Below are 11544 nucleotides of genomic sequence, written 5' to 3'. Positions count from 1 at the left end.
TGCCTGTTTAATACAGTATGATCAATTTTCACCGCGTTAAGCAGTTGTTGAATGGGTGTTTGCTACTACAGCAGAATTTCTATGATCCTAAAGTATTCTATTGTATGTTGGTAAGGCCCTGGGATCAGTTTCATTATGGCTGTGTCTCCCATTTTTCGTGAACAAAACATGAGATGAAATAACCTCATTGTGCCGCAGATCTGGTATTCGCATGTTGCGCAAAGCAATATATGTTTTCTAAAAAAAAGTTTTAAAATAAATGTTTCCAAATAGACAAAATAAATAGGTTTTAAAATAATTTTCAAAATAACTGTTTCAAAATTGAGTTTGAGCCCTTGTTTATAAATTCATGAAAATGTCTCCGGTTATAATAGCAGTTTGACTTATGAATTGTTATTAAAAAGTCAAAGCATTGACAATATGACAGGATATGTTTACACCCTTGTTTTACAATTTAAATTAACACCTTAGCTGTCAATTTAATGCTTACTTTGATCCTGTGTATTTGTATAATGTGTTAAACAGATGTTGTGTAATACCAATCAATCTGGTGTCTGTTATTTAAATAACATAGAATCAAAACAACTAGCCAGAATGAGTTGTGATATTTTTCTGAGAAGTTGTGACTTCTTGGTATATATGCATCATAAAACTTTGTAGTGTTTATGTAAAACAATAGCTATTACACTACACAGGTTTAATGTGACACATTTTTTTTGTAATCTCGTTTTTTCACCCAATATCCCGCTTTTTCTTGGTGTACACATAGGCCCCAAACCAGGGCCTAGGCAAGCTACTGTAGAAGGTTTGTTTGACAGGATCGTGTGTCTAACTATCACTGCTTCCCTTTTTTTTAAAGTTTGCTGCCTCTGGACACACAATACTTCCTTTCATTCAGTTAGTTATAACTGAAGGCTATTATAATGCTTACAAAATGACATTCATTGTCGGTATAAACATTTAGTAAACTAGGATTTTGTAACACCTTCTTTTCACTTAATATTCGGCTATGTTTGTTTAATACACATAGTAAATGCTGTGACAATGCTTACAATAATTAAACAATGACCTTTATGTTTAGATGAACGAAAGGAATCAACTTCAAGCAACAAAAGTCACCGACCAAGTATAGACGAGGTGTGTATAGTGATAATATGTATTATTTCGTATATGACATGGGTCACTGGATACCTTTGATTATAATTATATATTCCCTATCTTGGTTTATATAACTTGGTCTACCAGGCAACAGATCTTAGTACTTACAGGCCTGCTGAAAATTGAAATATACGTGGTAACGGTGGTATTCATATACAAATACTACGTATTTGTGTTCTATGTGTTTGTGCAAATAGTAAATACCATGTATTTGTACAATGAAGTCTATCTTTAACTGTATGTATTATTTGTATAGGAGATGTTATGTACAACAAATCTTTAGTTTAGAAATGGAGGTTTAAACTTTGTCAATATAATGTTAAGAACATATTCTGCCTCAGGTGTTATACTATATCTTTACTGTTTAAATGGTTAATTACCCGCAAATACAGTCATACGTGTTATATTGGGTATAACAAGTAGCTTATGTTTACATACAGCTTGTTCAACCACAGTTCAACATACTAATACTTACTTGGTATTGGAGTAAACCCTGTACAAACAAATACAGAATAAATGAAATAGATAAGCTGCAGAGCTTATGCAATATTAATCTGTTTCACATGGATTGAAATGCAACTGTGCGGCAACTAACATATGTGTCTTACTTTAAAATACAGATGATCCAGATGTTTTTAACTGAATTAATGCATTTTTTAATAATGGTTTACTAGAAATAGTAGGCGCCAAACCTGGGGTGGTAGGGTAGGCAGGGTAAACCTTTAGTTTTCTACACTACATTAATTACTACACATTACAACCAACATTATTTTACTAGAATGCGTGTCTAACTATCCCTGCCTTCCCTATATTTTAAAACTTTGGCGTCTACGCTAAAAATTAAATATAATAGTAACTAACAGGGCAGATTTTTTGTTTTGTTTTATAAGAAGAAATTTATAAACTGAATATACTGATGTTTTTTAGAGTTATATATGATTCAAACAAAATTTAATTATGCTTATTATCCGATTATTACACCTAAGTTTCTAAGAAATATCCATGTCTATAATATTATTTATTACATTTGGCTTGCTTCATATTTTGCTTTGGGCCATAATGGTGAAACATATAACACCCAAATACATACATATATATATATCATGCCTATCCCACTTTATAACTATGGCAGGCCATATTTCTTTGCTAAATCGCTTTAAACCCATTGTTTAGATTTGTTTACTATCAAGCATATTGCTACAATGTCACTACTTCCAGTCACCCATAGTCGTAAAGCATAGGAAACCTCATTGATTAATGCGGTAAATGCAATATACCTTGGCTCTGCTTGTTTGACACACCCAACAGCAGAGTAAAATCTGATTATATTTAAAACTGGTAGGGTAAAACGTATAATGTCACACCCGCCCCTGTCTCTTACCCAGGCACATCTAAGGTGACACCTTTGCTTGCGGGATAGTTTAGAGGGCTTTATGGGCCTTAGGTTGGGAAGCTTTGCACTACATGGCTGGTTTGTTGATTAACCTACACATTTAACCAACCTAACCCATGCTCCTCATACCCTCCATGAAACGTTATTTTCAGTTGATTATAATCACATTTTAGTTTTATTTAATTCCCCCATTGATTCTTTTGGTTTCTCCCCCTACAGGGCAGGCAATGGTCACAAATGACAAAGAACACTGTATTAAGGATAGATTCATCCCCGGGACTTGTATGTTTTGCTTTGGTGATATAGAATCCAAATGATTTGCTGCATGCTAATTAATCAGATTTCTATGCCTTGAATTATAGGATTTCTATGCTTTCTATTAGATCTTTATGCAAGTTGCAGCTAACCAACTAATCTTTAATTTTTCCTTAGTTATATTTTCAGTGACACAAGTTATTATTTTCTAATTGAATGGGTTGCAATTTTTATTTGTTTCACAGAAAGACCTAAATTTTTCATCACAACAATATTCGATACTAACTGAGTTTTCTGAATCCAATTTATCTTCCAGTGTTTACTTATCTTAGTGTATAAATGATAATTAGCATCGTATTAATATTTTTTCATAACTTTATATACAACATACCCCTAACTAAGTTCATAACTATAACTTTCTGTACATGCCCATATTGTCTCATTTTAAAAAGAATACAAGCAATTTTACATAAAAAGTAAAAAAACATCCGCACCATATAAAAGACATGAACTATTAACTGTAGGTTAGGTAGTTATATAGTTATTCCACAATTTTATTATGGTTATAACACATTAAAAATGTAGTAACAAAAGAATGCTATAAATATATAGCAATGTCAATAAGAAAATATTTTATTCAATAGTCTGCATTTATTCAAGTACTTGAGTGTCCATACATAGCATGCAACTATCAATAATATCTGTTGCTCAACATTACTTGGGGGGGTGTTGTATTTAAATCCAATATTTATGACTTTTTGTGATTTACCCAGTAACCAAAGCCTTGAACGTAGTATTTTAACTAAAAACCGGTAATTGTTTGCTTTGGATTGATTTTTATAGAATTATTTACATGTTTTTCTAAAAACAAGCAAATTTTATTTATTCAAGCCATAATTTATCCCAAACGCCAATTAACTAAACAATGAACCAAATCTGAATCAAAATAATTATAATTTCTTTTAACATCCTTGTCGTCGCTTGAAAATGTACGTATTTTTTTGCACGCTGATATTTACAGAAGAAAAATAAACATCTTACATGCGCGAGATCCAATCAAAAATTGCCATATATTACAAACTGATTTATTTTAGTAGCTTCGTCTGTTTCTTACTTATGTGGTGATTGTGGTTACGAGTATGACATCACAATACCAGTTGTAGTAAATAATTTGCTTTGTCTCTTTTAATGCTTGTTTGTAGTGTAACAATGCATCTTTAATTAGTTGAATCAATAGAATTAATCAATGCTTAAATTATGTCGAATAATTTTCTACTAATTAAACTATGGTTGTTTTGATTGTCTAGTTTAATTTGAATTTGTTTTTTAGGAGATCTTGTCGACTGTGATCGTTCGTAATTTGGACACGGGGCAAACTATGCCACTGAGTGTCGCTGCAGAGCAGGTGGGTTTGGTTACCTCATGCTCACTGTCGAGTTATAACAGGGGTTTCTTCTTAATTTCTTATACTCCGACACTGGGTTCAGTGCTTGACACATATACCGATACTGATTAGTGTATAGGAACTTGGGCAAGATATTTAACAGACATTGCTCCAACCCACTGGCCACTAACAGGTTATCCAAATTGTCGGTCAAATTTTCCCACTAAAAGCAATCTTGGAGTTTGGAGTAATCGGTCAAGTCTGGTCTGCATCCATAAGAACCTCAACCTCAACCATGGTGAAGAGAACACTGGAGTTGCATTTTTAATATTTGATCTTTATACATTAAATTTGGGTAAAATATAAATAAATCTGTACTCCGATTTATGTTTTAACCGTGACACTTCTTAGTCTACTTTGCCAAATATTCACCCCACCACTTAAATTGGTGACAAATACCTTTCCTATTTATTAATCCCATCCCTCTCCTGCAGGTGTCCCAGTGTCTCAACCCCCTTGCATTACAAATCATGAGTCGTACCAAGGAATTTGCGTGTGCTGGGTCCGATGACCCCCAACCCACTGCCCCACCCTCATCAAGGGGAATACCCACCCCAACCCCTGCTGATGTTACCCCAATTAATTTATCGGAAGACGACAACACCTCTATAGCTAGCGATGATATCACTATAGGTTGGTGAATGCTTGTATGTTTAAACTTATAGCTATAATACCTATAATACTTGTTAGACACTGTATTGACAATTGAAATTGAGTTTATTATAAGCTTGATAATATAATATGCTCCAACCCAGTGAAAATATTATTCTATTTTGACAGCTATACTAAAATAAACTCGTTGATACCTAATTGAAATGTAGTTAAACTCGTTTTTTCATAGTTTTCTAATTGAATTGTAGGAGCTGAAGCTTCGTCAAAGAAAGGTTACAACGACAGTGGGCGAAAAATACGAACTAAAAGTAAAAGATTTAAACGAATGTTGGGGAAAAGTGCAAGGAGAGTTAAAGAGGTGACTTAGTTTCTTACATATATTGATGACATTTCCGAAGTTAGTTTTAAATTCTTTCTTTCTATTTTATGTGGGTGAGGTGTTACATCATGGCACACCATTAGGCCTGAGAGCATATGTCTCACAATCCCAAGGTCACATAAATGTTCACAATGGTGATAATATTTGTGCAAAAGTGCAGCAATGCTTCTTTAAAACATGTTCCACAACTCTTACGTTTTTTAAAATCCCCCCAAACATTTCAAAATTACCCTTAACCAATTTACTAACATACGAGCTTGCATCTTAGATCCCCGACATGCCAGATAGTGATAAAAAAAAACAAATCTTTTAACTTTAATCCCAGGTTGCCGAAACACAAGTTGAACGTGCTGTACACAAAGTAAAACACGGTAAACACGAAACAACCAACAGTGAGTCGCTCAATGTTTCAAGCGATGAAGAAGTTTCAGACTCGCTCGCAAACTCCTCAGTTAAAATAAAAGCTTCTTCCACTAATAAAGGACCTTTCCAGTTCCATGGTTTGAAACAAGTACAGGATATAGCAGTTCATGTGGTGAGTATGTTTGTGTATGGTGTTTTCCACAATTTAGTATATGCTATAGTAATAGTACTATCAGCTGGTATTGCGTAGTTACTGTTAGGTTCTTTGAACAGGGTAATTGGCCAACTCTGGCTTAGATCTCAGGTCCATGCCACGCTGTAGGACCTTTCCCATGTAGAATAGAATATACATATACAATGTTGAGGTAATTGGCCAACTCTTACCTGAATCTTACGTTCACGGTGCCATGCTGTAAGTAGGATCTCACGCATATGGAATAGAATAGCTGCTTTAAACAAAGTGTATTTGGCTTCTATAAAAACTGAGATAGTGGAAAAAACAAGTTCTAGAAATTAATCATATGAGCATGTGTGTCGTGCGTATCTGGAACTTTAAACACTTTTATCATTTAATAAGCCCAAAGCCACCATGTTTTAAAGTAACCGTCACATTTTAACAAGTTTATTTTCCTCCACTAGGGCGCAGTATGGAGCATGAAGTTTAGTCACTGTGGTCGTCTCCTCGCAACAGCGGGTCAGAACAACGTGATATGGGTTTGGGTGTTGAAGGATTATTATGCTTACTTTAATGAGATGAGAAGCAAGTATATAAGCAAAGGTAACGGCATAACAAATGATTGTTGCGACTTTTTAGGGGAAAGTGGTGTTAAAGTTCAAATCAGTTCTATGTATAATGTTTCTATTTTTACTGTATTCTATGTTTGCCTCAACCAGTGTGTGTTTTATATTATGTCTGTGTTGATGTTTATATTGTGGTGATATGGCAGTGATTGAAAATATACAGTGCTTGAATTGTGCATGGTGTGCTGTTAACATCAAAGTGTTGAGCTAATAGATAAAGACTAATTAGTAACAGTCAGAGACTACTGTGGATAAGGACTTCCAACTTAGTATACTAGTATTTAGGAACAGTTAAAGACTACTGTTACTTGATCTGAATAAAGATTTCCAACAAGTGGATGTTTTATGCAGTAACTTGGTGGATAGTAACCTCTTTTACACTAATAATGAACCAAGCTACTGTCTGCATACTAAACTCATGTTCAGCATAAGTTTTGGACAGTAACTCCGTGGATAGTAAACTTTTTACACTGATGATAAACCAAGCTATCATAAGTGTGTATTATTAATGTTTTTACCCATAATACATCACTTCACCCTCAGAGCGAGGTGCTGTGTTCGCTACCCCTCCCCGCAACACCATGGAACCCCCGACTCGTGACCCCCCCAACATCGCATCGGAAGATGGAAGCTCGAGGTACGAGAGTTCGGATCAATTAGATGAAGAAGAGGAAGCTCCGTTTCGATCGCTTCCGTTCTCATCTTATGTCGGACACAGCGCCGATGTTCTTGACCTTGCGTGGTCTAAGGTGAGTTTGTTGTTACGATGGAGGTTATATGGTGAATGTAAGAGTTGGATTTTTTAACAGAAAAAAGTACTTTTAGTAGCGTTTAAAATGGTTAAGCTGATGATGATAAAGATAAGCTCTGCTATGCTGTTTCATGAAAGCTTGTATGGGTTGGAGGATTTCATTCTATATGGGTGGGGAATGGGGATATATGTTTAGCATTTATCATAAATATAAAGTAACACCGCAGGTTTAGACTTGTGCGGCCTTAGAGACCTAGATCCACATACCAGTATTAACAGTGTTGGCATCTGATCAGTTTTCGGCAAATTATTGGGTAAAATAGCAATTAAATTTGGTTCCTTTTTATGAAGTGTGAGTAATTATATTGTTTATGACAAAGTGTTATTGGTGGGGCATGAGACATGGAAGCCAAAATGAGCCAATAGAAAAAAAGATTGCAAAATCATTAGTTTCCATTTCCTTTAATCCACAGAATTACTTTACTCTGTCTTCATCTATGGACAAGACTGTTCGTTTATGGCACGTCTCACAAAAGGAATGTTTATGTTGCTTCCAACATATTGATTTTGTTACCGCGATATCATTTCATCCAAGGGTAAGTCTTATTGAGACACCAGGTTCAAACCTCGGTGCTGCTACCATTGTGAGTATCAGGGTATGTGTGTCTTTTGGCAAGATACATACCGGTAATTGCTCTAACCTAGTGGTCATTTATTGGTTGTCTAAACCAGGTCTTCCAATAAATCAGGTCTTGTGGGTTGCAACCCTGTAAATGAAAGTCTAAATCACGTCATGTCACAATTCTAAAAGTTGCCACGTAATAAACTTCAGTGGCTGCCAAAAATATAAAAATATAAATGTTGGAAGCTCCCAGTGTGGAATGTTTAAAAAAAAAGTTTTTTTGAGTTATCTTTGTAAATAGCTTTAAAACAAGGGAAACTCCAGCACTTATAGGTTTCGGAAAAAGCTTTCCCAGTGGGTGTAAGAAGCTGCACTTGTAGATATAAAACAAAACTAATGGATTTTGTTTTAGTATTGATTTTATGAGATATTTATGTTACCAGGACGACAGATACTTCCTAAGTGGTTCGTTGGACAGTAAGTTACGCTTGTGGAATATTCCTGAAAAGAAGGTTGCTTTGTGGAATGAAGTTTCTCCAGATTCCTCATCAAATGTGAGTAAAGTTAAATATAGCATGGAGAAGATGGGAGACCCTTTCATTCTATTTTCTCGTGCAATTTGGTAGTAAATAAATAACATTCAAAGAAATATAAAACCGTATACTCAAGATTCTAATAGATTAATGTAATTTGTTTAAAACACAATATGGATATTTGGATGTTAAGGTGTCCCATCTTCCCCATCCCCTATATATGCGCAATGCAGCAATATGCCCAATACTGTCACCATTGTAGGCTTGTGGTGGCCCGCCACGTGTGTGTGCGCCGACGCCTACACTAGTGCCTTTTTCTCACTTTTATCTTCCGTATAAATACCGCGTCTCGTGTTCATTCGCCCTCTTAGTTTACCGCTCGCAATACAACATCCTGCAACCGCTACAGGCTTGTTTATCTTTGGTTAAGACACATTGCTGTAACACAGTTTAGTCTATATGTAATAGGCTTAATGCTTCTACCACTATAAGCATGTGTCCTTGGGCAAGACACTGGAGTGAATAACTTGAGTGAATACCTTGAGTAAATACCTTGTGTTTATTCCAGTCATCAGGAGGAGCGCTCATCACAACTGTCAACTTTTGTGAGAATGGAAAGTTTGCCGTTTGTGGAACTTATGATGGGAGGTGTTTGTTCTATGATACTGAGGTGGGTGGGTTAAAGGGTTGGGGTTTGAAGGGGTTGGGTTAAAAGGTTAGATGGTGATGAGTTAAAGGTTCCACAGTATAATTGAAGTTGAAATGTCAATCAATGCCATTATATTGTCCATGTCAATTCCACTGCACTTTGCCAACATGCTCAGTTTCCACATTTAATTTAGGGTTCTGCAAAAGCATTTGATACTAGAGTATGAACAGATCGTAAGCCCATAACTTATGTTAACAAGCCAACTCTGACCTAAATCTCAGACCCAATACCGTGCCACGTTACAGGACTTAACCCGTACAACATTACAGGGAGAATAGAATATAAAATCGTTCTTAGCATCCCAGATTGTAATAAACAGTAGAGCATGGTGTCTTTTTACATGTATTTAATAGCAATTAGTATAATTCATGCAACCATTACCCCAGCACTTGAAGTATCACACCCAGATTCATGTTCGTTCATCGCGTGGTAGGAATACAAAGGGACATAAGATAACTGGAATTGAACCTTTGCCTGCCGAGCACAAGATACTGGTAGGTTATATGCTGCATGATATAATGTTAAGTAAATAACTTTTATTTTAAAAATCAGTAATTTTATTTCACAAGTGCATGGTATATGACGTCATTATCAGGGTAAATTGAAAGTTGTTTTACACCAACAAATATTTAGTTATTTATTTTGTTTCACTTCATTACCTAATAGTTTTCATTGTATATTATGTAAGTAATGCGTGCTGTCTTTGTAATGTTGTGTTTCCAGGTTCATTAAAGTTTGGTTTATATCCACAGGTGACCTCTAATGATTCTCGTGTCCGACTTTATGATTTAAGGGATTTATCACTGACTTGCAAATATAAAGGACTCACAAATATGAGTAGCCAAATCAAAGCAAGCTTTAGGTTGGTATAGAATAATGTGTGGACATCCCATTATATATGGGTTAGATCCAAAATATGCTAGGTCAGGGGAAATGTGATTTAGGCCGTAGTTGACCAACAATTTCTAAATGTATTTTAAAGCACAGAATCCGTTGTTATTGTCGCCAAATTCTTGTGAGGGAAGGCAGTGGTAGTTAGACACATAAACATAGGAAACTAATTCACTTCATTGGTTGTAATGTTTACTGACTAATGCAAGGCCAAAAAAATCTAGGTTAAGTTGCCCACCATGCCAATTAAAAACTGACTATTTTGTATGTAAATACTAAAAAGTACCAAATTTTCAATTACCTTTGGTATGTGCCACCAGCTACCTCAGTTATGTAGTTTTGGTGTTAGTGTAGAAACCTTAACTGGCGTATCGCTGTATCTGTCACAGATAATTTCTTCACTTGTACTTTGTTTTGTTATGTTTTAATATATTGGATTTAAATTCTTTTTTGTTTTTATAGCCATGATTGCAAATACATTGTTTGCGGTTCTGAAGATAAATCAGTTTATATTTGGAAAACAAATGTTCCTCAAGATGTGACAAAGTTTCGAAGAGATAGAAATGATTGTTGGGAAAGTATACGAGGTAAACTTGTGATGCTATGGGACAGTGTTTAGTGTGACTGCCTCCAGCCTTATGGGTTACAAGTTTTCGCTGCTACCATTAAAACTGTGTGTTTCCTTGAGCAAGACTTAACCACAATTGCTCCAACCCAGCAGTTTTTTATGGGCTGCCCAAATTGTCAGTCATGCAAAAAGCAATCGCCCACGTTATATAGATTGTCAATTCACCCCCATGCAAGAATAAATAAGTTACAATACTGTAAATATTCTTTGTTTACTTCCAAATGTTACAATAAAAAAGTAAAATCTGGACCATCTTACCTTAACCTACCATATGATGTAACAATGCTATTTATTTCCAACAAAGCTCATGACGCCGTGGTAACTTGTGCCATATTTGCTCCTTACCCCCACCTAATGGCTCGAAGTGACGACAGAACTGAAGGAAGTCGATTGTCGTTCTCGTCAAAATCACGCTCTTCACCGAACACAGACAGTTGCTGCATTATATCAGCGGACTTTAAAGGAGTCATAAAAATCTTCATGAATTCTTAGCATATTTCTATGATTTTCGTCAAATTTCTATTATTTATCATTATTATTATGTAATAATCAAAATCAAAATACAAAAACTTTTAAAAAATGAGCTTTTCTTTTATGTTTGATTTATTAAACATTTATTCTTGTGTGCTGGAGAACTTTTGCAGAAAAACCTCTACACCATGTTGCTTATAAGGTTACAACTGCTTCAACCCAGTGGTCATTATTGGGTTGTCTAAATTGTCAGTCATACATTAAGAACTTGAAAGCAGGCCAGAGTTGTATTAAATAAGACATCTGTCCTATAACTTCTAAGGTTCCCCGTCATGTGAGGATGAATAAGTCCCTGATTTATTCCACATAGGGGTCCAGTATACTACACATTCCAATAGTTACCTTCTAAGTTGTAATATTTGGTAACTCGTAAGCGGCAAAAGGAAACTGGACACAATTTTAAAACTATAAATACCCATACGAAGAAGTTTTAAAAAGTTACATTTATTCAATTAACACTTTTGATTCACTGTC

General features: G+C 35.2%; 1 protein-coding gene across 2 annotated transcripts in view; it reads left to right on the top strand.

Annotated features, from left to right (window-relative positions):
* LOC100175773 (WD repeat-containing protein 44-like) overlaps positions 1–11107 on the top strand; it is a 12454-nt gene extending 1347 nt beyond the window's left edge. Inside the window, exons 3-17 of one of the 2 annotated variants that reach the window (XM_002123901.5) lie at positions 1082–1137; positions 2771–2833; positions 4137–4211; positions 4685–4883; positions 5111–5220; positions 5567–5776; positions 6244–6382; positions 6949–7154; positions 7630–7752; positions 8222–8332; positions 8880–8981; positions 9407–9514; positions 9773–9882; positions 10374–10498; positions 10844–11107. In XM_002123901.5, the coding sequence (XP_002123937.2) occupies positions 2789–2833; positions 4137–4211; positions 4685–4883; positions 5111–5220; positions 5567–5776; positions 6244–6382; positions 6949–7154; positions 7630–7752; positions 8222–8332; positions 8880–8981; positions 9407–9514; positions 9773–9882; positions 10374–10498; positions 10844–11031 (1851 nt within the window). In that variant the 5' untranslated portion in view covers positions 1082–1137; positions 2771–2788 and the 3' untranslated portion in view covers positions 11032–11107. The remainder of the gene's footprint in view (positions 1–1081; positions 1138–2770; positions 2834–4136; positions 4212–4684; positions 4884–5110; positions 5221–5566; positions 5777–6243; positions 6383–6948; positions 7155–7629; positions 7753–8221; positions 8333–8879; positions 8982–9406; positions 9515–9772; positions 9883–10373; positions 10499–10843) is intronic. The other variant, XM_026838747.1, reaches the window with a different exon arrangement.
* The last annotated feature ends 437 nt before the right edge of the window (positions 11108–11544 follow it).

This window comes from Ciona intestinalis, chromosome 1 (genome assembly GCF_000224145.3).
Source record: "Ciona intestinalis chromosome 1, KH, whole genome shotgun sequence".
In the NCBI taxonomy this organism is placed as follows: domain Eukaryota; kingdom Metazoa; phylum Chordata; class Ascidiacea; order Phlebobranchia; family Cionidae; genus Ciona; species Ciona intestinalis.
Note: the sequence above shows the minus strand (reverse complement) of the source record. Positions and strands in the feature narration are given on the sequence as shown.